Below are 24931 nucleotides of genomic sequence, written 5' to 3' on the forward strand. Positions count from 1 at the left end.
CTTACCTCTGAATACAGGTCAGAAGGACGTTGCATGCTACCCGTGCAGTTACTGACACCTGATTTGCAGCAGCTGATTGGTACACTATTGTTCTTTGTCTGCTTGAACCACTGTGTGTTTTCCCAGTCAGAGTAATTATGGATGCCACAACAGCGCAGCTATAAAACAGCAGCACACATTTCATTAAAATTGGTCATAACACACATTACACCATGCAGTTGTTAAAAACTGAAGTCTGCAAATCCTTGAAGTTAAAGAGAGAAATTTCCTAGCTTTGACAACTTGCTGGCATTAATTTCTGTAACTGCACATAAGTTATTTGCAATAATTCTTTGTTCTTTTAGAATGGGTAACCTACCTTTTCAGACTTTAGGATAGGAGGAATCTAAAGAAGTCAGAAATATTTGCTTTTCCACTGCCCAATCTCAAGCAGAGTTTCCACTGGGGACAATACACACCAATAAATGCCATTGCAGCCTCTTCCAGCCCAGAGGCTGAGGAAGTAAATTGCAACATCTCAACTGCTGCCATTGTAGTTTTCACTTAACTTGGCAGAAACTATAGACTGAAAGAAGGCCTTTTACAATTCTTCATTTACCATGTAGTTTAAGAAACTACCACAAACAAGTAGCAATTATTTGTAAATTGGGTTAACTGACTGTTCAAGTGAATTTAGTCTTTTCAATTAAAACAAAAACAGTAGGATGATGATGCAAAGTGTACAGTAACACTAGAGGATTTGAATCACAGAAGCTCCATGAGTAGCCAGTAGTTATTTAAAACCTTAGGAGCAAATTCCTATGTGTTTACAGTCAAATCTAACCTCCTCTGCATCAAGAGTTTAGGAATCCGGTCATATTATTTACTATACATTGTTATAAATTACAATTATCAATCTTCTGTAATTTTGCTCAAGACAAGTGATTACAACATACATAATTACAAATGTAGGAGGATACAATCTCCACTCTGTGCCAAAGTAGTAGTTGCATTGCAATTAAACTAGCTTCAAAGCCAGTCATCTGGAGGCAGATGGGACCACTGGCTAAGGTTCCTTTCTACTGACTCTTATCTATCCTGCAACCTACACATGAAATACCTGCCCCAGACAAGTAATATGGCATCATTTGAAGAGAGAGCGAAACTTTGTGTCCTGATCAACATCCTCCTTTAACAGATAACCATAAAAAAATTAACTGGATAGTCATCCGTTTAGCTATAACGCAAAAGCATCAAGTAAATGTGCCCCAAAAAAGTAATTCATTATGTTCATGTTTTAGATAAAAAAATTAACAAGCTTCCAATAAACTGGACTTGCATAAACAGCATTCAATCTTGTTACAATGTCTTTTCAGAACTCGACCAATATTATGACCATATAAATCTTTGGGGCTGACTGACAAGCACTGGAAGAATTACTAAGTATGCAATTGTACAAGAATACTAAGTATGATTAAAATGTTTAAGTTACTACTCTGTTCAGACCAAAGAAAACAAAACAGGACTACCGCGCTATGCGTGTAGATCACGTGCTCAGTACAAATGCGGCCAGAGAAACAAATAATGATCTGTAGTAGCTCACCACTTGCTCTTGCTGGTAAAACCATCTTTCCAGTGACATGGAGGCCAAGAAGTTCAAGGAAAAACATGTCAGCTGGGAGAACTAACAACGCATGCTCCAATATAAATGAATATTACGCAAGGTTGGATGAAGCCTACGGATTTTACTACGACATGCGTCAACTTGGATGAGAAAAGGGAGTCTTTAATTATTCGGACTGCATTACTAAAGAATTATCAGAAGACATGCAAACTGAAGACACTGACGGCAAAACATACACAAAATGTGTACATTGTTTAGCAACTCCCACCTGTCTTTGTACATAATCGATTGCACGGCTGGCAGCATCTGGATGCGTTCCATTGTATTCATTGTACACTTTCTGAATACTATCATCAACTTCATCCTCCACCTGCACAAAACAGAACAAAGTTTAGATCCCCCTATGCTACAGAGGGTGAACAAGGGTGAACTATTGTGGTTTTAAATCACTTCTTCCTCGTTATATTTAGAAAATATAACCATGAGCATTTTCCCTGAACTTTTTCTCAAAATTTAGTTTGTTCAGTTTTGAAATAGCATGTAGCTGGTTACAGCCCAGACTACTTCATGTAATATATGAATCCTCAAAATGGACCGGAATATTTATACATTATAGTCGCTTGATGATTGACGGCAATGAAATTTTTTTTTTATCAGAAATGCAAATGGCCCTACCCAAAAAGAGTTTATGCGCCTTTACTTATGTCACTTGATCGGTGTGCAAAACTGCAACAGATTTCATTTTTAATAAATAATTTCTTAGCAAAATCCTACTTCTTACTTGAAAGTGATTATGGCCAATCACTTGATTAAGTTTTTTTGTTCTTTCACAGAACGGTGGCATTGCGGGTTAGGCCGTCATTATCGCCCATTCCTAATTTCCCCAGAGAATGTGGCAGTTAGCTGCCTTCTCGAACCATCACAGTTCATATGAGATAACATTGTGGAGCTGGATGAACACAGCAGGCCAAGCAGCATCTCAGGAGCACAAAAGCTGATGTTTTGGGCCTGAACCCTTCAGAGGGGTCTAGGCCCGAAACGTCAGCTTTTGTGCTCCTGAGATGCTCCTGGGCCTGCTGTGTTCATCCAGCCCCACACTTTGTTATCTTGATTCTCCAGCATCTGCAGTTCCCATTACCACAGTTCATATGATATAGGTACACCTGCAGCGCTGTTATGGAAGGAGTTCCAGGATTACAAAAGCAGATTAGCTTGTGTATTGACTGCCTTATGTCACTTTATTTCAACTGTATTTATAACGCCTGTTTTAATGTCTTAAAAGGGTGTGGCATTGCACTAGCCTTATGAAAGCTGCTTGCATTCTATTACAGTAAGCCAAACATAAGAGTTTACACAATCCTCTCATATAAGTATGAATATCATGGGACTCAGGGTTAAACCAAGAAGAGCGCCACAGGTGTATCAGGTTTCAAGTAAAGAAAAGTCAAATTCACAACTAAGTCAGTGAAGCTGGCAAATGTGAAACAATGAAGCAAATGAATCCACAGCCTAGTCTTTCAACTCCCAAATCTATACAACAATTAGGTTATGTACCTGAAAAATAGCTTAAGTGGATCACCTCATGACAGAGTGTCCCACTTTGAAATGGGGGTTATTAAAATTTAAGACCTTCCTTCCACATGCAAGACTATTTTATTGAGAGCACAAGATAGATATGGAAGGAAATGCCATTCCAGTTTCTTCATCCAGTGAAATCTAATGGCTCTTGCCACTGCATTTAGCTCCTTGGTTTATTTACATAAATTAATTTTAAAGTTTCAACACCAGTGCCCAAGGCATGAACTCATCCCAGTTGTTAATTGTGGTGTAAAAGGCACCACAATGTGAAGTTTAAACTCGTCTTTTACTGCCATTACTGTAATACAGTATATTTTTCTGCACCACACTATGGATCTACCACTTCAAACCACATTTCAAAGCAGAAAACTCAAATGTTAGCTAGTCATTCCTCACAAATTAATAATTCTAGTAAACCACCTTCTAGCTCCTGTTTATACAGTCTCTGGGGCTTGAATATCTTTCGTCTGCAAATGAATACAGTTCTCAGGTTTGGTCTGACCATAATCATCATGCACAATGTAAGCTGACTTATTCAGGAATTTGGATTGCTGGTGATATGACTCAGCTGTCTAATTTGCTCTGATCTTTATACAAAATTTTGAAAAGGTTGCGACCTGAATCTGTGCACCCTGGCAGGGAACAGGATGTGCATGGGCAGTATCATGTAGTTATGCAAACAGATGTTACACTACAATTAGAGGCATTAGAATAAAACCACTAAATATATTCATTAGAATGACATTCTTTTGCCCTATAGCTTTGCAGACGTGGAAGATGTTCTTGCTTTATTTTCCCCTCTTTCTTGAAATCATTAGCACCCATCTTCAAATTAAGAATATCACATCTAGCACAGTGTATGCATTTACCTTTGCTCTGTAGATATAGCCAAGTACCACGACAACCCACTCTGTGATGAAAACTAATAGAAGGATCAGCACAAACTTTTGAAAAAAGAGAAAATAAAGAGACTTCAGTTACTATAGAGCAATTGAGATATTGTTAACCTATGTTTCCATTTTGTTTAATTTATTTATGAGATGTAGACATTGCTGGCAAGGCCAACATTCACTGCCTACTCCTAACTACTCTGGAGAAAGTGAGCCAACTTATTGAATACAACTGAGTGGCTTGTTAAGCTATTTCTGAGGACAGTTCACAAATACATTGCTGTGAATCTAACGTCGCATATAAGCAAGACTAGTTGGAGCAATTCTTTTGCTTCCCCTCCCAGAGGAAACTAACAAGCCAGAAAAGTTTGACATTCCACAGTTTCATAGTCACCATTACAAAGGTGAGGTTTTTTAGAGCAGGTTTAATTAATTGAGTTAAAATTTCCCCAGCTGTTTTAAAGTATAAAAAAAAAAATAATTCAAGTGGGATAATCAACAGGAATGTGAAGCTATAATAGAGTATGTTTCAATTACAAACTACTTTGCTGCTTGGCATCATTAGACACAACCTTGTGCCAGATTTTTTTCAATGTCGTCACCAGCAGACACATCACCCATTTACATCATTTGAAAGGCAGTCTCAATTTTTCACTTAAATTATGCAACTGAGGCAAAAGACCTCAGCTGAAGTATAGTCCATTCAGCCAGGGAAGTCATAATTGGAGTACTGTAACTGGCTGATTATCTGGAGGAGTGTTCCAGCTGGCATGTAGAATAGGGTCATATACAATTTATACCGGGTAAGATTCCCTGCCAACTTTGACTCATTGACCATTGTAATGACATGCAGAAGGACAGCTGGTGTTGATGAAACCATACCTCAGCATGAGTCAGAGGTGAATAAATTGGGAGGGTGGGAAAATTTAACACGCTTATCAAAACAAATAATCAGATTGAGAGGCTTTAATTCAAGGCTGTTTCTTAGATCTACAACTGAGCCCAAATGGACAAGAAACTTGAATTTCTTTTGGCTAAATGTCATGGTTATTCCACACAGCAATCAAGGAAGAAACAGTAACCATTTTGGTGATATCCATTTACAATCAAACTCCAGCAAGAATCCAACCTTGAATTAAAGACATTTTATCATAATTCATTTCAATTACAATTTTAAAACTGTAGTACACTCAAGGCAGCACATTTTACTTTAATTCATTCGTTCAGGAACAGCATTTTACACCCTACTTACAGTTGCCAGGCCACATTGGCTTTCACGAATAGTGGCACAGCAGCCAATCAAGCCGATTATGAACAGCAGAGTCCCAACCCCAATTATAACAACCGCAGGAATCAGTGTGTACACATCTTCAAAGAAGTGATCATAATCATCATAGGTAATGAAGACATAGGCCCCCACGTAACACAGGATACCTGCTGCCGCCTGTATAAAAACATTTTAAAAACAAATATATTAAATATATAATATATTTGGGGAGACTTTTTCAATCAACTATTGCTATTTGGTCACGAGCTCCGGCTTTACTTTTAGATTAGGATGCTGACGACAATGCATTTATTATTCATTACTAGCTGCCACAAAGCAGTGACTAGTTTTACAATTAAGATGCTTCCTTGGCCACTTCACAAGTGAGGTCACCAAAAACCATGGTGCAGGACATGTACACCAGACTGGATGGCAATTGCACCGGAGTTTTAATTAACAATTTAGATTCATGATCACTATGTTCCAGAGCTGGTTCATGATTACCAGATCCATTGAATTCAATAAAGCAACTTATTAAACCCACTATCATGACTGCCAAACAGAGTTCTGAAACTGATGACCAAAGAAACCACTTTGCTAGTGAAACTTCATTGATTCTTCACTTTGACCAGAAGGTTAACTTTGACCACCAAAATTCTGCATCGGGTTAGCATGGCTTGCAATGATTTTCAGTGACAAGAAACACCATAACTTTATAACATAATCCAATTACGTAGATGCCACACACCCAATAATGTTATGACATTGAGGAAGTCTGGGATGCTTTAAGAGTATATTGTCTTCTGTTATAAAAGTACCTATTTAGTATGCATAAAGGACAATATTTCCTTTGCCATTGCTAGCAGCATTTCTTGAAACCAAAATTTAAGAGCCATATCATTGCACCTATTGCTAAAGATTCATCTCAAAAAAACAAATTAAGGAGATCAAAGGCAGGAAAAGACACCAGATCTTCTGACCAATCCCAAATACTAATACCAGTGTTCTATTGATTTAATTACCTACATAATTGTTTAAATTTTCCACCATTAGCCTCAACGTTCCCATCAGCTAAACAGCTGTTTTTATTTCAACAAACTTTCATTTCTTCAAAATCGCGAAAATCTTTAAAAATTACTAGATGTTAAGTTGTGTATTGTTAAGAATTTAAGGTTTTAAAATGTTCTTTCAAGCATTCCCCAGAGTAAACTGCCAGTTCATTATTTCCTCACAGGTCAGACATGTCTTAAGGAAGATGCAATTTGAAGGACCTGTTCTGCAAACCCGATATAGGTTAAGGGTTACATGTTTTTAATTCTGATCTACAGTTCTGATGCAATGGTACAACTTTTTGATCTAAAGCACACCATTGTATCCAACACAAAATGAAGTTTTACAACGGCACCAGGTTGAATCAATGGAGCAGGGTTACTGAATCATTGGTTCCCAAGCTTTGTCTAATTTCAGGACACGTAAGTATATGTAACAGAGCCTCCAGTATCAGGTATAAAGGTCAAACAAATGTTTATTAAGTTACTACACCATTTTGTTAACACTGAGTCAACACTAAAGCAAACCTCAAAATCAACAAACAATTCAACTATGAAAAAACCCCCAATTACAAGGAATAGATTAACAGAAGCAGCACGGTGGCTCAGTGGTTAGCACTGCAGCGTCACAGCGCCAGGGACCTGGGTTCGATTCCAGCCTCAGGCGACTATGTGTGGAGTTTGTACGTTCTCCCAGTGTCTGCGTGGGTTCCCTTCCACAGTCCAAAGATGTGCAGACTAGGTGGATTGGCCATGCTAAATTGCCCGTAGTGTTCTGGGGTGTGTGGGTGGGATGCTCCAAGGGGCAGTGTGGACATGTTGGGCTGAAGGGCCTGTTTCCACACTGTAGGTAATCTAATTACCAGGACTGGAGGCACATCAGACTAACAGTTTGGACCATTTCAAAACTGCAGGGGGTTGAAGTTTGCAGCATATGATATTCCACATGAGTAATAATATTAGAACTTTAAAAAGACATGGATGGCAAGTCATATAGAATAGGCAATCATAATAGCTCAATAAAATGGAAAATTAAGCACTGTGAAATGCAGAACTCTAAAGACATGATACAACCAAATTTCAAGAGAGTCCAAGCAACTATAATGCCTTCCACTGTCGATAGTTAACAGAACAACAGCCTTTTAAAACATGGGAGTCTGTGGTACTTCACTGACCTTACAGCAGGACCTTCGGTTCATGTAGAGGCCCAGCTGCAATTCAATAGCCGGTGAGCAGACAGGCAGGATCTGTTGCTTGCTTTGGCCTGCAGCAACAGGAGCTATTTATTCCGCTGCCAGATTCACACTTTATAGGCAATCTGTATTTATCAGACAGATGAACCATGGTCATGCAGTTGGCAGCTTTTATACTTTGCTAATCAAGCAAAGCTACTGTATGGTGGTTTTTAATCTTAAAGCAGAGTAACAGTTGTTAAAAGATTCATGATCTGTTGGGTCCAAAAGACTTCCAAAAACCTTTGATCATATTGTGCCCCCAAACAAGGAGGGTCTTGTAAAAGAGTTCTGAATCCATGCTCTTAAAAGCTCAAGATGGCAAATCATTTAAGGCACCCAAGTACTAACATGATCACTACAATGTGGACAAAAGGAGGGAAAGTAAATGATGTTTGTATGTTAAACGTCAGACCTTTCTGTCCTTGAAACATTTCAGAACTATGGGAATTGTAGCATAGGTGAAAATAATTTGAACCATAATAGCAGTACCAATTCTTTGAAAGTTCAGTCCAACTCTACTACCATTTTCACTTAATTCTTGATAAAGTAACTACATAATGCCTTGTTCATACTCTTCATCTTACATTGCAAAAGAAAACAAGATATTCAAAAAAATGGTGGCTCAGAGTGAAACAACAGGCCTGTGCTAAGAACAGAGTAACTACTCACAAATGACAACATGTGGCATAAATCAACAACTTGTTACATGTTCACAAAGTAGGTCAGACTCAGTAGAACATGAACAGGGCACGGTTTCAATTCAATACACATCACATACCAGGATATTCATTATTGCAGAGTTAAAACAGAGAAAGGGGCCTGTGATGAGGAATATGCAGTGTAGACACCTGTTAATCCACAAGGCTCAAAAAGATGAAACTTTCCAACACGCAAGAGATTTGGCTTTGAAGGTCAAAGAGTGCAAACATTATGTAACGAGAGCAACTTGGTATCAAATTACAATTACTTTCAACATTCTATTGACTCAAACACAAGTTTAGGATCAGTACAGAGATAGTAGGAACTGCTAATGCTGGAGAATTTGGTATAACAAGGTGTAGAGCTGGATGAACACAGCAGGCCAAGCAGCAGAGGAGCAGGAAAGCTGACGTTTTGAGTCTAGACCGTTCTTCAGATATAGGGGAGGGGAAGGGGGTTCTGAAATAAATAGGGAGACAGATAGACGATGGATAGAGAAGATAGGTGGACAGGAGACAGACAGGTCAAAGAGGCAGAGTTGAAGCCAGTAAAGATGAGTTAGAGAGGAGATAGGTCAGGCAAGGAAGGCCAGACAGGTCAAGGATGCAGGATGAGGTTGGTAGGTAGGAGATGGGGGTGGGGCTTGAGGTAGGAGGAGGACAGGTTAGGGAAGCGGGGACACCCAGTGGATGTTATCTAGACTTCCAAAAGGCCTTTGATGAAGTGCCTCACGGGAGGTTGCTGAGCAAGGTGAGGGCCCATGGTGTTTGAGGTGAGCTACTGGCTTGGATTGATGACTGGCTGTCTGACAGAAGGCAAGAGAGTTAGGATAAAAGGCTCTTTTTTGGAATGGCAACCAATGACACGTGGTATCCCGCAAGGTTCCGTGCTGGGACCGCAGCTGTTCACTTTATATATTAATGATCTGGATGAAGGGACTGGGCATTCTGGCAAAGTTTTCCAATGATACAAAGATAGGTGGACAGGCAGGTAGTACTGCTGAGGTGGGGAGGCTGCAGAAAGATTTACAGTTCAGGACAGCGGTCCAGGAAATGGCTGATGAAGTTGAACGTGAGCAAATGCGAGGTTTTGCACTTTGGAAAAAAAGAATACAGGCATGGACTATTTTCTAAACTGAGAAAATTCAGAAAGTACAAAGGGATCCAGGTGTGTTGGTCCAGGATTCTCTTAAAAGAACTTGCAGATAGAGTCTGTGATTAAGACAGCAAAGGTAATGTTGTCGTTTATCTCAAGAGGGTTGAAATATAAAAGCAGCAATATGCTTCTGAGACTTTATAAAGCTCTAGTTAGGCCCCATTTAGAATGCCGTGTCCAATTTTGGGCCCCACACCTCAGGAAGGACATACTGGCCGTGGAACGTGTCCAGCGGAGATTCACGTGGATGATCCCTGGAATGGTAGGTTTGACAAACGGCTAAGGATCCTGGGATTGTATTCATTAGAGTTTAGAAGGTTGACGGGAGATCTAATAGAAACTTAGAAGATAATGTATGGCTTAGAAAGGGTGGACTAGGACCCATGGGCACAGCCTTAGAATTAGAGGGGGTAAATTTAAAATGGAAATGAGGAGACATTTCTTCAGCCGGAGAGTGGTGGGCCTGTGGAATTCATTGCCACAGAGCAGTGGAGGCCAGGATGTTAAATGCCTTCAAGGCAGAGATCGATAAATTCTTGATCTCACAAGGAATCAAGGGCTATGGGAGGAGTGCAGGGAAATGGAGTCAAAATGCCCAGCCATGATTTAAATGGCAGAATGGACTCAATGGGCCAAATGGCCTTACTTTCACACCCACGCCCTCCAAACCCCCCAAAACCTCTGATTCCCTGGTCCCCAACACCTCAACTTTACCATGGACATCCAGTTCCCCATGCAGATGGCTTAAAGGCCCTCCCCTTCTTCCTGTCCCGCAGGCCCGACCAGTGCCCCTCCACTGACCCCCTCAGCCACTTAGCTGAACTCATCCTCACCCTTAACAACCTTTCTTTCAATTCCTCCCACTTCCTGCAGACAAAGGGGGTGGCCATGGGTACCTAAATGGGCCCAAGATAGGCCGGCTTCTTTGTAGGATACGTGGAACAATCCTTCTTCTGGAGCCACACTGACCCTATCCCTCACCTCTTCCTGTTACATCAATGACTGTATCAGCGCCACTTCATGCTCCCATGAGGAGCTTGAACAGTTCATCCACTTCACTAACACCTTCCACCCCAAGCTTAAGTTCACCCGGGCTATATCCAATACCTCTCTCTCCTTCCTGGACCTCTATTTCCAGGGTTGCCAGAGATGGAAATTCATTTCAAGCCTACCAATTCCCACAGCTACCTAGAATAAACCTCCTCTCACCCACCTTGCTGCAAAAAAAAAAAACACCATCCCCTATTCTCAACTCCTTCAGCTCCACCGCAGCTGCTCCCAACATGTCCTCGTTTTTCCAAGGACCGCAACTTCCCCTCCAGTGGTCAAAAACACCCTCGACCGTGTCTCTTCCGTCTCCTGCAATTCATCCCTCACACACCCTCCCAGCTATAACAACCAAAACAGAATCCCCTTTGTCTTCACATACCACCCCACCAACCTCCGGATCCAACGCATCATCGTCTGACACTTCCACCATCTGCAATCTGACCCCACTACCAAAGATATTTTTCTCTCCTCACCCTTATCTGCTTTCCGGAGGAACCACCCTCTGGGACTCCCTCGTCCACTCCACACCAGCCCAGGCACTTTTCCCTGCAACCGCAGGAAATACTACACCTGCCCCCGTACCTCCCACCTCACCCCATCCCAGGCCCCAAGACGACTTCCCACAAGCAGATGTTCACTTGCTTGTCTGCTAATGTGGTATACAGTAGCCATCGTTCCTGATGTGGTCTCCTCTACATCAGGGAAACCAAGCGGAGGCTTGGGGACCACATTGTGGAACACCTACACTGGGTTCACGACAAACATCTGCACTTCCCAGTCATGAACCATTTCAACTCCCCCTGGTATTCTTTGGACTTGTCCATCATGGGCCTCCTGCAGTGCCACAATGATGCCACCTGAAGGTTGCAGGAACAGCAACTCATTCTGCTTAGGAACCCTGCAGCACAATGGTATCCAATGTGGACTTCACAAGCTTCAAAATCTCCCCTCCCCCAACCGCATCCCAAAACTAGCCCAGCTCATCCCTGCCTCCCTAATCTGTCCTTCCACCCACCTCAAGACCTCCCCCCCCCCACCCCATCTCCTACCTACCAACCTCATCCCACCTCCTTGGCCTGCCCATACTCCCATGATTGACCAACCCCCACTCTAACTCCCCATCTTTACTGGCTCCAACCCCACCTCTTTGACCTGTCTTCTCTCCACTTATCTTCTACTTTATCCATCTTCTATCCGCAAACCCCCTCTCTCCCTATTAATTTCAGAATCCCTTTCTCTGCCCCCATTTCTGAAGGGTTGAGACTAGAAACGTCAGCTTTCCTGCTCCTCTGATGCTGCTTGGCCTGCTGTGTTCATCCAGCTCTACACCTTGTTATATTTAGGATTGGTAGTTTAGCTTTTAATTAGAATTAAAATTTATCCATCTTCTGTGCCCCATAAAAATATCAAATTTGAGGGAGGAAGAAAAAGACTCAGTCTAGTGATGAGGGTAGTAGGAACAGCAGATGCTGAAAAATCTGAGATAAGGTATAGAGCTGGATGAATATAACAGGACAAGCAGCAGAGGACCAGGAAAGTCGACCTTTCAGGCCTAGATCCTTCTTCAAAAAAATGGGGAAGGCGGTTTTGAAATAAATAGGGAGAGATGGGGAGGCAGATAGAAGGTGGATAGAGAAGATAGGTGGGGAGGAGACAGACAGGACAAAGGGTGGGGGGGAAAATGGAGCCAGTAAAAAGGTGAGTGTAGGTGGGTTGTTAGGGAGGAGATAGGTCAGTCCAGGGAGGACCGACAGGTCAAGAGGTCATGATACAGCTAGTAGGTAGGAGACGGGGGTCAGGTCTTGAGGTGGGAGGACTGGAGAGGTGGGAGGAATGAAAGGTTAGGGAGGCGGGGACAAATTGGGCTAGTTTGGGATGCGTTAGCAGGAGGGGAGATTTTGAAGCTTGTGAAGTCCACATTGGTACCATTGGGCTGCAGGGTTGCCAAGCAGACTATGAGATGCCATTCCTGCAACCACATCAGCTCCTCACATGGGTCCTTCCACTCCCGAACATCTGACTGACACACACACACCTAAAAGATCAAATATTTTTACACAGGGTGGTGGGTGCCTGGAACTTGCTGCTGGGGAGGTAGTGGCAGCAGATACTACAGTGACTTTAAAAGGTGTCTTGACAAATATGAATCAGATGGGAATTGAGGGATATGATCTCTGGAAGGGTAGGGGGTTTTAGCTGTGACGGGCAGCATGTCGGTGCAGGCTTGCAAGGCTGAAGGGCCTGTTCCTGTACCGTAATTTTGTTTGTTCTTTGTTCTTGTTCTCTCCACCTGCACACGTTTTCCATAGGATCACTAGATGAGATATCAAGGTGTAGAGCTGGATGAACACAGCAGGCCAAGCAGGAAAGAGACACAGACAGGTCAAAGAGGCAGGGATGGACCCAGTAAAGACAAGTGTAGTTGGGAAGGGGATAGGTCAGTCCAGGGAGGACCGACAGGTCAAGTGGACACGATGAGGCTAGTAGGTAGGAGATGGGGGTGGGGCTTGAGGTGGGAGGAGTGGAGAGGTATGAGCAAGGATAGGCTAGGGAGGTGGGGACAAGCTGGGCTGGTTTTGGGATGCAGTAGGAGGAGGGGAGATTTTGGAGCTTGTGAAGGCAACATTGGTACCATTGGGCTGCAGGGTTGCCAAGCAGAATATGAGATGCCATTCCTGCAACCACCACATCAGCTCCCCAAATGAGTCATTCCACTCCTGAACATCTCCGATGTCCTTGTTTTTCAAGCACCGCAACTTCTCAATTTCACACCGCCCACCACCACCACCCCGCCCCCGCCCCCTTGGAGTGTGGTGAGGCTGGAGTGGACATGCAAGTCCTGGAGAGTCATACTAAGAATCTAAGTTTAATGCTCATTTGTCCTATTCCAAAGAAAGCCTCAAAAGGGACAGCCATACTATACAGTTCCTAATCACATTCCAGCACTTTATTTCTTCATTAATTAGATGTGCCAGTGCTGGAAAGGCTGAATTTAAAACACATTCTTAGTTGCTTAAGGAACTAGTGGCAGATTGCTTTTTTGAACGGCCGTCGTACAAAGATGGAAATCTCACAATAGTGTCATTAGGTAGGGAAAATCAAGACCTGCCACATCTTTGCACACTAGAGAATGAAGACAAAAGAACCAGCTACAGCTCTCCTCCAAAGTCAATTAGATTCATGTCAAATATCTTTGCCCTGTATGCAGCCAACTGGGTGATAATAATGGAAACATACTGCACTGTTAGTTGCCATCGTTAGACAAAATTACAGACAGTATAGCTATTCAAGTAGATATTTTAGACAAATAGATGGCCCTCTGTTTAGTTTTATGGGATCGGAATTTGTAATAACTAATTTACTTAGGGCACTCAGGCACAGGCACACAGAGCTCCAATTTAGAAGTATTGGAATCATATTTACAGAATGCAGTCCAAAATACATATTAATATTACACTGCCAGAAATCCATAAGTTAATCTTACTGCATTACAAGTAAGCTTTAAAACAGATATATTATGACAAGACTGAGTCAAAATTCACATCAGTACAAGGGATCCAAAATATTTTCAGAAAGTGGGACTGTTCTTTTCAGAACTACATGGCTATATACAGGCCCAGGCAAGCTCAAAGACAACAGCAAAACCATAGCTTTGACTCTCAATGTCACAGAATTACTTGATCTCAAATCTTGTTCATGAGTGGCAAAAATACTGAGAATTGTGTGCCATATCAAATTGGATTTAAAAAGATTTCTGTTTTATATTACATTGGCATCAGCACATTACACTACATAAGGATTGGCTTCCCATTCCTTAGGGTTAGAAAAGCAGCATACATTTAATACCTGCAGTTTTGGAAAGAAATTCACAATCAGGATAGCCAATTTATATTAATCAAACTTTTGCACAAGTCCCGATCTCTTGCAGATCACATTTAATAATTTTGTATTTTATTCCAGAGAAACAGAAAATTAAAGGGACTGCTATTTCCTGCAATAACATTGCCTGATTTAGTGGCACTATGTTTATTAAGTGTGGTTTCATGATTTTTATTGCCAAATAGAAAAAAAAAAATCACATTCTGCTAACCTGTCCACCCATCCTCTCCCACCAATCACTTAAAGTTAGGAAACAACTTTGGTGCTAATGAATATACTATCCAAAGAGGCTTATTACAAACTAAACATCTTTACAGATCAGTAATTTTAATCAGAGCGGTCTGCAGATCAGCAGGTCCCAAAATTGACCCCTAGATTCTGCTGCCTTAACTTACCATTCAGGACTATAGCTGTTAAGACATTGAAAGGCTTATCAGACCAACTTGAGATCTTCACTATCTCAAAGAGTAGCTAACTCAACAGATCAGCACTTGACTGCATTGAAACATGGACATAAAAAAGTACAATCCTCCGAGAAAGACTCAGTCTACAGAGTTTTATTAGCTTGTCTTCTTTGACTGGAACACTGGGGAACACAAAATCAATTTTCACCTCAAAGTCTTAGATGTAGTCAAGCAACTGAAAAATCACTCATTTACCTCCCTTGTTAGTTTATGGAGTAATCAATCCACAAAACTAAAGTGATTATTCATGAAAGTGTGAAACACTCAATAGAAAAACAGATGAGCAAAGAAATAACAAAATGGGAAAGGGGGAATATGAATAAACCCATGAAATACATTATTCCAATGCAAAGGTTTGATCAGGAAATACTATGAGATATTAGCATTTAACCATTGAGTCTCTACCACGTGTTAAATTGAGCTTAATCTGGGTGTAGTCTGTTAAATTTATAAATTTAAGATTTTCATGCCAAAAATCTCACATGCAATAACTACAACATATTACCAACTATCAGTCCAAGTTTCATAAATCTAAACTTGTTTCTAGTTACCCAGAAACAAACATGGCCTATAAAAACATTTCCTAGAATTAGACATGCATTTGAATAAAGATATCTGCGTCAAATGCTGTGTAAGTATTTGGAAAGACCGCTGTTAACCAAGCATATCTATTTGAACGTACATAAGCCTATGTCACCAATACTGAAGGAAAACTGAGCCATACCAAGCTGTGAGGTATCAGAAGTTAATGCCTGCTATTTTATGAGCAAAGATTTCAGATCCAATTGCCCTGTGTGGCATACAAAAAAGACTGGTGCACAGATGTACTGTAATAAGACCTGTTGATATCTAAACAAGTAGCACACAAGGAACAACTGCAAAACCTATTCTTCTCACACATCCACATGGATCAGTTCCTAACCAAAACAAGAACAAATTCCATTTCACCACATTCAACTAAGAAGTCATTACCTAATACCTGACTGATTGAAAAACTAAAGTGCTGATGTTGATTTGATTATGTGGAAGGAAAAAGAAATTAGGTTTCTGTTAACTACCTACCAGAACAGAAGAGATTTACTAGATTAGTTCCAGGATGACAGACTAAGCTGGTCATTCACATAACTGGGTAGGTCAAACTTCTGCTTTTGACTGGGACATGGGCATGGAAGGGAAAATAATTATTTCCTACTTGTACAATGCAAACTGAAGTTTATGCCTTTATACGTCCAATAACATAACAGACTGCACATCCACTGTGCTTAATGCCAAAATAAATTAGAAGCCTTATCTCAAAATGCCACCATTCATCTTATCAAAACAGGAACTTCACTGGAAAGGATATTACAAGGTGCAACAAGTGTCACAACTGAACAATTCAAATCAAATATCAACCTCAACAGGTTTCATTCACTTTATAAGCAGAAAATCTGGTACCAATTAACTGTCAGAACTAATTGAAAAACAAAAATCTAGCAGATCAGAGAAGAACACCTTCCCGTTTTCAGAAAATGCATTGCCCAGCTATAATACCAAAGAATACTGATACTAACATGAAAGGAAATCAAACTCCACACGTAATTTCCCCAAATCCTTTCGACAAAGCAAGATTTTTTCAGAATTTGTAAGAGATGTTGCATGTAGCTCCTCATGAAGCATATATTTTATAATTTTCATTTCAAATAACATTTAAAGCAGGAACTTTTGGATTTTGTGTACTAACTACACCAGTTTAACAAAATCTTGTCACAAAAATTGTATTGGTTTCCAACCATTTCTAACATACCTAGATAATCTGATTAATAATAATCAACCAAATGAGGCAAGAATAAGGACAGCCCACTCCATATAAATCAGAGGTACAAACATTAAAAAAAACATGAAAAAAGAATTGAAAAAAGTACAAACTAGCATGGAGCAAACTCGACTTTGAGGATCAAATTGCCAGCACCTGACCCCCATCACTAGAGCTGAAAATAGTCTACAAAGTTAATCATCCCACCTCTTGCTTTAAAGGTAGCCTGCTCAAAAAAATTAACATCATTCTGAGCACAACTGCAGTTTTAGGAGGCAGACGTACTGAAGTATCAGCATTCGTAGTCAATGCAGTTACCGAACAGGCCAAAATACTATTAACAGCAAGTTTAATTCATAAATGTAGTAAACAAAAACTGTGCCCTATGCAAACCTGCGTTTGATCAGTTAGGATAAACTCTTGGCGAAAGAGAAAGTAACAGGCAGATGTTATACTAACTACTGGACAAATACACCATACATTAACAAAAATGAGAAAACTAAATTTTGAACCTTGCTAAACACCAAAATTTAATTCCTTATTGGATTCTATTCATTGTGCTCTGTTAGTAAGTGACAGCTCCAAAGTCCTTTGATCAGGCATGTTGTCATTATGCATAATTAAACATTACGAATAATCTGCGGCTGAAGCTCGTAACAAAAGGAAGTGTCTTGAGAAAGTTTACATTCAGCTCCTTAACTCAACCAGTTGATCCAATATATAATGGGGTAATTCAGACTCAAATCTGTTATGATTGCTCAACTATTCTCAGCTGAGGTGGCAGCAGCATAAAGGAGACAGGAAAATTTTCCCTCGAGCCAAGTGGAAATGCTAACAAAATTTTGTTGATAATTACTCACTAATTCTTACTAGAAGCGCAGGCAAGCTTGCTACATCCCTAGCAAATATCTTGTGGAAACGTACGCCAGCTAGCAATACCAGCCTTTAGATTTATGCCCCTCATGGGGTCCTGGGGAATAGTGGTAGCATCCCGACCTCAGGGCCAGAAACTCCAGGTTCAAAGCACACCTGTTAGAGGTGTGTCACAACATGTTCAAACAAAAAACAACTTGAACTGTGTTTTAGTAAAGATCTCTAAATATAAATACAGGATCAATATACAAGTCAAAATAAAACTAAAAACCACATTAACTGCACAGAAGTTTATAGAAATAGATAGTTAGAAATATCCTTTCCTCTCGTCCCTGTAGGGTATCATGGGATGTGTTTATGATACAAATACTGTATGGTGAAAACTGTGCATGTTTATACTTCTATAAAGTTCTATTATGGTTCCATCCTTTCTCCATTTGAGATGATAGCTATTTTGACTTTGTATTGACTATTTAGTTACAGCACTGAGAATTATTCCACAGTAAAGAATCATAAGGTGAAACTTGCAAAATCTTTCACTCATATGGCATTTTTTGTCATAACCATATCCATGACACTTTGTAGGGACATGCAGAAAGGTTACTCCTAACCATTATATCAGGGTTAAAGCAACTTTAACCACATTTTGCATGAAGAATAATCAATACCCAAATTGCTCCACTGGGCAATTAAGTAATGGAGTCAAAACAATGGGTCATTCAATAAGACATTCTGGAATCCTTGCCTAAACCTCTCCTCCTTTATGATCCTCCATAAAACCTACATCTTCAATTAAGATTTTGGTCATCTATACACATCACAGCTTGGTGTCAGTATTTTTTTCTGCACAATATCTCTTGTGAAGGACTTTTGTCCTATGCTCCTTAAAATGGTCAATTGAAAATAATCAACCTTGGATTTAAAAATTTAATAAACTTGGAACAAACAATTTAGTTGCAATTACTGATCAGACAGAAGTATTTTAAACATCTGTCACTTTTTGTGCAGTAAGTTTTCATAACTTTACTCCTGAAAGCCCCACTAATCTCTACATCATGTCCTCTGGTGCTAGATTTCAATACATCTTCCCTCACAATTTTGAACCTTTGGCCAAACTAGCCTTAATCTTCTAAATTCCAGGGGATTGTAATGCCAGATTTTGCTGCAGTGTTGAAACAATACAAAGTTTAAAATCCCAAAAAAGCTATATTCTAAACACATGAAATTAACATCAGCAAGGCATTAAATTCAGTTCAAAGACACCCAAGGTTAGAACAATTATGTATTTAAAAGGGGTCCCACCAAAAGTATTTTTCTAATCATACTGAACTTAAAATTAGCAGTTATATATTCAGCTTGGTAATACTTTAGAATTTATTTCACTTCCAATCTCTTTTCACATCTGAATAAAGAGCATTTGCATTATTGAAGACTCTCTAGAGGCACTGAATACAGTAGGACACTGTACCAAATTACCTAGTAACTGCATCTAACTTGGCACATAAATCACTTAAAATGAAGCTGGCTGGAGTTTCTTTTTCCCCTAACTTCCCTTCCAAAAGGCTTTGGTATAGAAATCTTTCCAGGGATTGCAGATTGTCAGTCATAGCAGGAACTCTCACACAATGCAACATTTCTCTCATTACATTCCCTATTTCATATATTTTTTGAATACAAGAAAACTAAAAACACTCAGTAGCAGAAAAAACCCCAAAAATTCTGAAAATTGAGATGTGAATGATTCATTTTGAAAAAGTGAAAAACTTGGGAGTTTTACCTGTAGTGAATGTTTTAAAAAACACATTATGAAGAGGTTATAAATAAAACAATTCTGCACAAATAAACAATGCAGGAAGCAGTGTAAAAGATAATACAGTAATGCTTCAGTCTCAAATTAACTAGAATCATCTGCCCTCTTAAACAAAGATAATAATAGGAACAGATTAGGGTTGTGGCAGCAGTATCTAGTGATGGTGTCCTGCCTTCAAGCCAGGAGGCCAGGGTTTAAGTCCTAGCTGTTCCAGAGGTGTGTATTTTAATCTCTGAACCGATTGATTTAAGCAAATTACATAAAGTGAGTTAAGTGGGCATGGTAGCATACTGCCTACATTTCTGGACTAATATCCCAGAGGCCTGGCTTACTAACAGTTCAAATCTCATTGTAATAGTTGGGGAATTTTAATTAAACAGAATACATCTGATTTTGAAAAGCTGCTATCAACATTAGCAGTAAAAATTATGAATTGTTATGAAAAGAATTAGCAGCAGTAATAGCCTGTTTGAGATTGCTCTGTCATTGAATAGGAACGTATTTAAAGATAAAATTGAGAGCTGAGATATAGATATTTTTAATCAATCAATGGTTCGTGTGTTATGACAACCACTCCAAAAAAGGAAGGCTCTCTCAAAACAGCCTTTGCTGGTTTGATGTCGGTACTTTAATCAGAGGTGTTAGGGCACACACCGCGGAGGCCGGCAGGACTCGAAGCCAGGTTTTCCATACCCCAAGACAGGAACACCACCGCTACCTTACACTGGACACCTCCTGACAGCATCCGCAGCAGTACACCGAGCCAGTACAACCAAACCTCACGCAGTTGAGAACCACCTTCGTTACCCCTAACAACTGCAACCTCAGCCAATCATACCGACGAGCTCCATGACAATCAGCCAAACCCACATCCGGTCATCAGGTTGGGTTGCGGCAGCGGGCAGCCATGGGGACGGCGCAATTCTTTAACTAATCCGGTAAGCCCTTCCCTTGACCTACTTACCCAGAATATCAGGTTTAAAAACACCAGGACGGTCTTGGACGATGTTATTCCGCACTGACCCATTTCTGTCCGCAGAGGCGTGCTGATCCGCCCTCGACTGCAAGCGCCGCTTATCTCGTGTATGAATTGCTTCAAGAGAGCGGCCTACACAACCTAAGCGACCAAACTGCCGCTGTCAAGTGCAGACGATGGCAGCCGGAGCCGGGACCCAGCTGTCATGTGCACGTGACCTGCGCCGGCTTTGGGGCACGTGACCTAAACGTCATCGAGGGATTACGTCAGTCACCCCGGCGGGCGAGAAGTAGTGTGCATGCGCTCTCCTTCGATGGAGCAGCTCTTTGGCGCATGACTCTTTTTTGGAGACGAAAGTGTGCAAAGTTTTGTGATAATGGGAACTGCAGATGCTGGAGAATCCAAGATAATAAAGTGTGAACCTGAATGAACACAGCAGGCCCAGCAGCATCTCAGGAGCACAAAAGCTGACGTTTCGGGCCCAGACCCTTCATCAGAGAGGGGGATGGGGAGAGGGAACTGGAATAAATAGGGACAGAGGGGGAGGCAGACCGAAGATGGAGAGAAAAGAAGATAGGTGGAGAGGAGAGTATAGGTGGGGAGGTAGGGAGGGGATAGGGGCCCCAAGATGACTTTCCACATTAAGCAGAGGTTCACCTGCACATCTGCCAATGTGGTATACTGCATCCACTGTACACGGTGTGGCCTCCTCTACATTGGGGAACCAAGCAGAGGCTTGGAGACCGCTTTGCAGAACACCTCCGCTCGGTTCGCAATAAACAACTACACCTCCCAGTCACAAACCATTTCCACTCCCCCTCCCGTTCTTTAGATGACATGTCCATCATTGGCCTCCTGCAGTGCCACAATGATGCCACCCGAAGGTTGCAGGAACAGCAACTCATATTCCACTTGGGAACCTTACAGCCCAATGGTATCAATGTGGACTTCACCAGCTTCAAAATCTCCCCTTCCCCCACCGCATCCCAAAACCAGCCCAGTTCATCCCCTCCACCCACTGCATCCCAAAACCAGTCCAACCTGTCTCTGCCTCCCTAACCTGTTCTTCCTCCCTAACCTGTTCTTCCTCTCACCCATCCCTTCCTCCCACCCCAAGCCGCACCTCCATCTCCTACCTACTAACCTCATCCCACCTCCTTGACCTGTCCGTCTTCCCTGGACTGACCTATCCCCTCCCTACCTCCCACCTATACTCTCCTTTCCACCTACCTTCTTTTCTCTCCATCTATGGTCCGCCTCCCCCTCTCCCCCTATTTATTCCAGAACCCTCACCCCATCCCCCTCTGATGAAGGGTCTAGGCCCGAAACGCCAGCTTTTGTGCTCCTGAGATGCTGCTGGACCTGCTGTGTTCATCCAGCCTCACATTTTATTATACTGTGCAAAGTTTTGTGTTCTCTTTTATGAAATTATTCTGATGTCTTTTTATCTTGCCCCTTTCGTGTTGATCGTTTTGATGTGATCAGTTTTTATTTCTGCACAAAATGAACCACTAACTTATCTTTTGCACTGTTTTGTTTATAAAATTGGTTTCTATTTGTAGTTGGCTTTGACCCAACAGTGTAACTGACCTGTTTTGTGAAACTAAATTAATGAATACAAATTATTTTTTTAAATAGTGCAAGTTCCAACACCACGTTACACTCCTGCCTTGTCTCTGGTTAGTGATAATGGGAACTGCAGATGCTGGACAATCCAAGATAACAAAGTGTGAAGCTGGATGAACACAGCAGGCCAAGCAGCATCTCAGGATGGTCAGATCTCTGATGAAGGGTCTAGGCCCGAAACATCAGCATTTGTGCTCCTGAGATGCTGCTTGGCCTGCTGTGTTCATCCAGCTTCACACTTTGTTATCTTGTCTCTGGTTGGTGTTCACTACATGGTGTACAAAATACTTTTTAAAATGGCTTTACCTTTGTTTTGTATGTTCTTTTTCAATGGCAGAGCAAACTCAAAGGCTGAATGCTCTGTTACTGCACCTAATTAATATGCTTGTTTCTTAATAGAGTGCAGATGATCCCAGATAATGATTTCTGTAACCAAAAGCATTATTGCACCCCCTTTTGACTGCCTTCTTGCTTTCTGTGTGAAGCTGGGGATCAGTTTTGCAAAAAAGTGTAATATAAAGTACCTGCTCAATTCATAAAACAATGATTAAAACTGTTCATGGTACTTAACTTGAGTAGTAGCAGTCTCACCTCTGAAATCAGAAGTTGAAGATTCAAGTCTCACTAGAGATTTAATTATGTCAGCTGTATTGATGCTTAGAGAGTTCTAACATAAGAAAGGGTCTATCTTTCAGAAAGAATTTTAAACTGAGGACAGATAAGAACATAAGAAATAGGAGCAGGAGTAGGCCATTTGGTCCCTCAGCCCTGCTCTACCATTCAATAAGATCATGGGTGATCTTTTGGTGGACTCAGCTCCACTTACCTACATGCCTACCATAACCTTTAATTCCTTTAATGTTCAGAAATCTATCTTTACATTACAAACATTCAATGAGGTAGCCTCTACTGCTTCACTGGACAGGGAATTCCACAGATTCACAACCGTTTGGGTGAAAAAGTTCCTCCTCAATTCAGTCCTAAATATGCTCCCCATTTCGAGTTTCACCTGCCAGTGGAAACAACCGCCCTGCTTCTACTGTATGTATTCCCCTCATAATCTTATGTTTCTGTAAGATCCTGCCTCATTCTTCTAAATTCCAAGCCAGTGCCAGCACATTGTTTCTCAAGTAAGGAGACCAAAACTGTACGCAATACTCCAGCTGTGGCCTCACCAGCACGCTATACAGCTGCACCATAACCTCCCTGCTTCTAAATCTCATCCGTCTCGCAATGAAGGACAGTATTCTGTTTGCCTTCCTAATCAACTGCGACATGTGAAAACCAATTTTTTGTAATTCATGTGCCTGCTACCACTGAAAGAAAGGACAGGATATTTGCCCAATATTCCAACCCTCTTCCTTTCTCAAGCAGCATTCGTCCATTTGGTGTTTGTGGTATTGTGCTGTACATAGCTTATTTGGTGTGGTATTCAACATAACAGTAATTGCACTTTCAAGGTAATTGATCTTTGCAAAAGGTTTTGGAATGTACTAAAGGTGTGATAACCTAACGTAGAAAGACTGGCTCTTTCTTTTAAACTAATGTAAAACAACATTATCATGGGATAGTTTCCATTCGTCTGGTCATTGTAAATTGCTGTGCTTGGGTTGGTAGGAGTGATAGCACAGAAAAAAAACTTAAAGGGGCAAAGTGCCACTTTGAATTTGGGTCACTTGTTTATTATACCCTGATAGTACACTCCCTGGAATCTTATTGAAAAGGTATATCAAATTGAAACTTAAATAAGCCGTTACGAAATAGCATTGCTACAGGCCTATTTGCACCAATTCATGCTCTGATGAAAATCGCAATGACTATATATTTTGATGCTGAGAGAGTATTTTCAGGTGCAACAAGCTCTCTAGCCTTTAACTTCCTCAGGCTCCATACCCTGTCTCTACAAATTTATCTGCTGTAGCTCCAGTAACTGAAATGGGTCTCAGCATTTCTGGTCTAAGAAAAAACTGCAAGGATTCCCATATTTTGAAAAATATAAAAAGACAGAAGTCATACGACACCAGGTTACAGTCCGACAGGTTTATTTGAAATCACAAGCTTTCGGAGTGCAGCCCCTTCGTCAGGTGATTTGACCAGATAAAGGGGCTATGCTTTGAAAGCTTGTGATTTCAAATAAATGTATTGGTTTATAACCTGGTGCCATGCGACTTCTGACTTTGTCCACCCCAGTCCAACATTAGCATCTCCACATCTTGAAAAATGTAAGTTGATGAGAAGAAGACAGTAGGTCTGGCAGCATCTGTGAAGAAAAGAATTAGTGTTAACATTTCAGAATTGGTGACCTTTCCTCAGAACCATTCTGCGGAAGACTCACTGGAACTGAAATGTTAACTCTGATTTTTACTGCCAAACCTGCTGAGCTTTTACTGCAACTTCAGTTTTTGTCCCTGATTTACAGCATCTGCAGTTCTTTCAGATTTTATTAAAGAAGAGTACAGCATTGGTTTTGCCTGTATGGCTGAAAAGCCTCCAGCCACTTGCTGCTTCGGCTTCCGTACAAAAAGTGTGTCAGAGGATGATTGACATCTGTGGTATGCAACCATAGCAGGAAGAAGAGCAGGAGAGAACAGGATAATCTATGAATAACATGTGGATGGAGCAATAACCTACCCCTATGTCTCTATTTATAAAACCAAACATTCCATAGTCAGCAAAGTGTTTTGTTTCTGCAACCATTACCACTGCCTTTGTACTTTGTTCCATGCATCTTTGATCTTTACTCTCCCTTGTCCTCTAACCTTTCTTTGACTTTCCCTTTTATTCCACTTGCCCTTCTCCACCTCTGCCCTTTTGCAATAGCCTATAAAAAAACATAATTTTTCTTCCTTTCTTCAGTTCTGAAGAAGTCAAATTGAACTCAAGGTATTCACTTTCTGCCTCCCACTGATGCTGCCAGCCCTGCTGAGTTTCTCCAGCACTTTAAAATAAAAAACAAGGATTCTACATTCATTTTTAATAGCT

At 41.0% G+C, this 24931-nt stretch overlaps 1 protein-coding gene across 1 annotated transcript in view; it reads right to left on the bottom strand.

The window, feature by feature from the left end:
- Positions 1-20567, bottom strand: part of LOC125446869 (tetraspanin-3) — a 43965-nt gene extending 23398 nt beyond the window's left edge. Inside the window, exons 1-5 of the mRNA XM_048520833.2 lie at positions 20312-20567; positions 5324-5515; positions 4051-4125; positions 1872-1973; positions 6-158 (exon numbers count right to left, since the gene is read on the bottom strand). Of these exons, the coding sequence (XP_048376790.1) occupies positions 6-158; positions 1872-1973; positions 4051-4125; positions 5324-5515; positions 20312-20374 (585 nt within the window). The 5' untranslated portion in view covers positions 20375-20567. The remainder of the gene's footprint in view (positions 1-5; positions 159-1871; positions 1974-4050; positions 4126-5323; positions 5516-20311) is intronic.
- Between the last annotated feature and the right edge of the window lie 4364 nt (positions 20568-24931).

The sequence above is a fragment of the Stegostoma tigrinum genome, chromosome 36 (genome assembly GCF_030684315.1).
Source record: "Stegostoma tigrinum isolate sSteTig4 chromosome 36, sSteTig4.hap1, whole genome shotgun sequence".
NCBI classification, from domain to species: domain Eukaryota; kingdom Metazoa; phylum Chordata; class Chondrichthyes; order Orectolobiformes; family Stegostomatidae; genus Stegostoma; species Stegostoma tigrinum.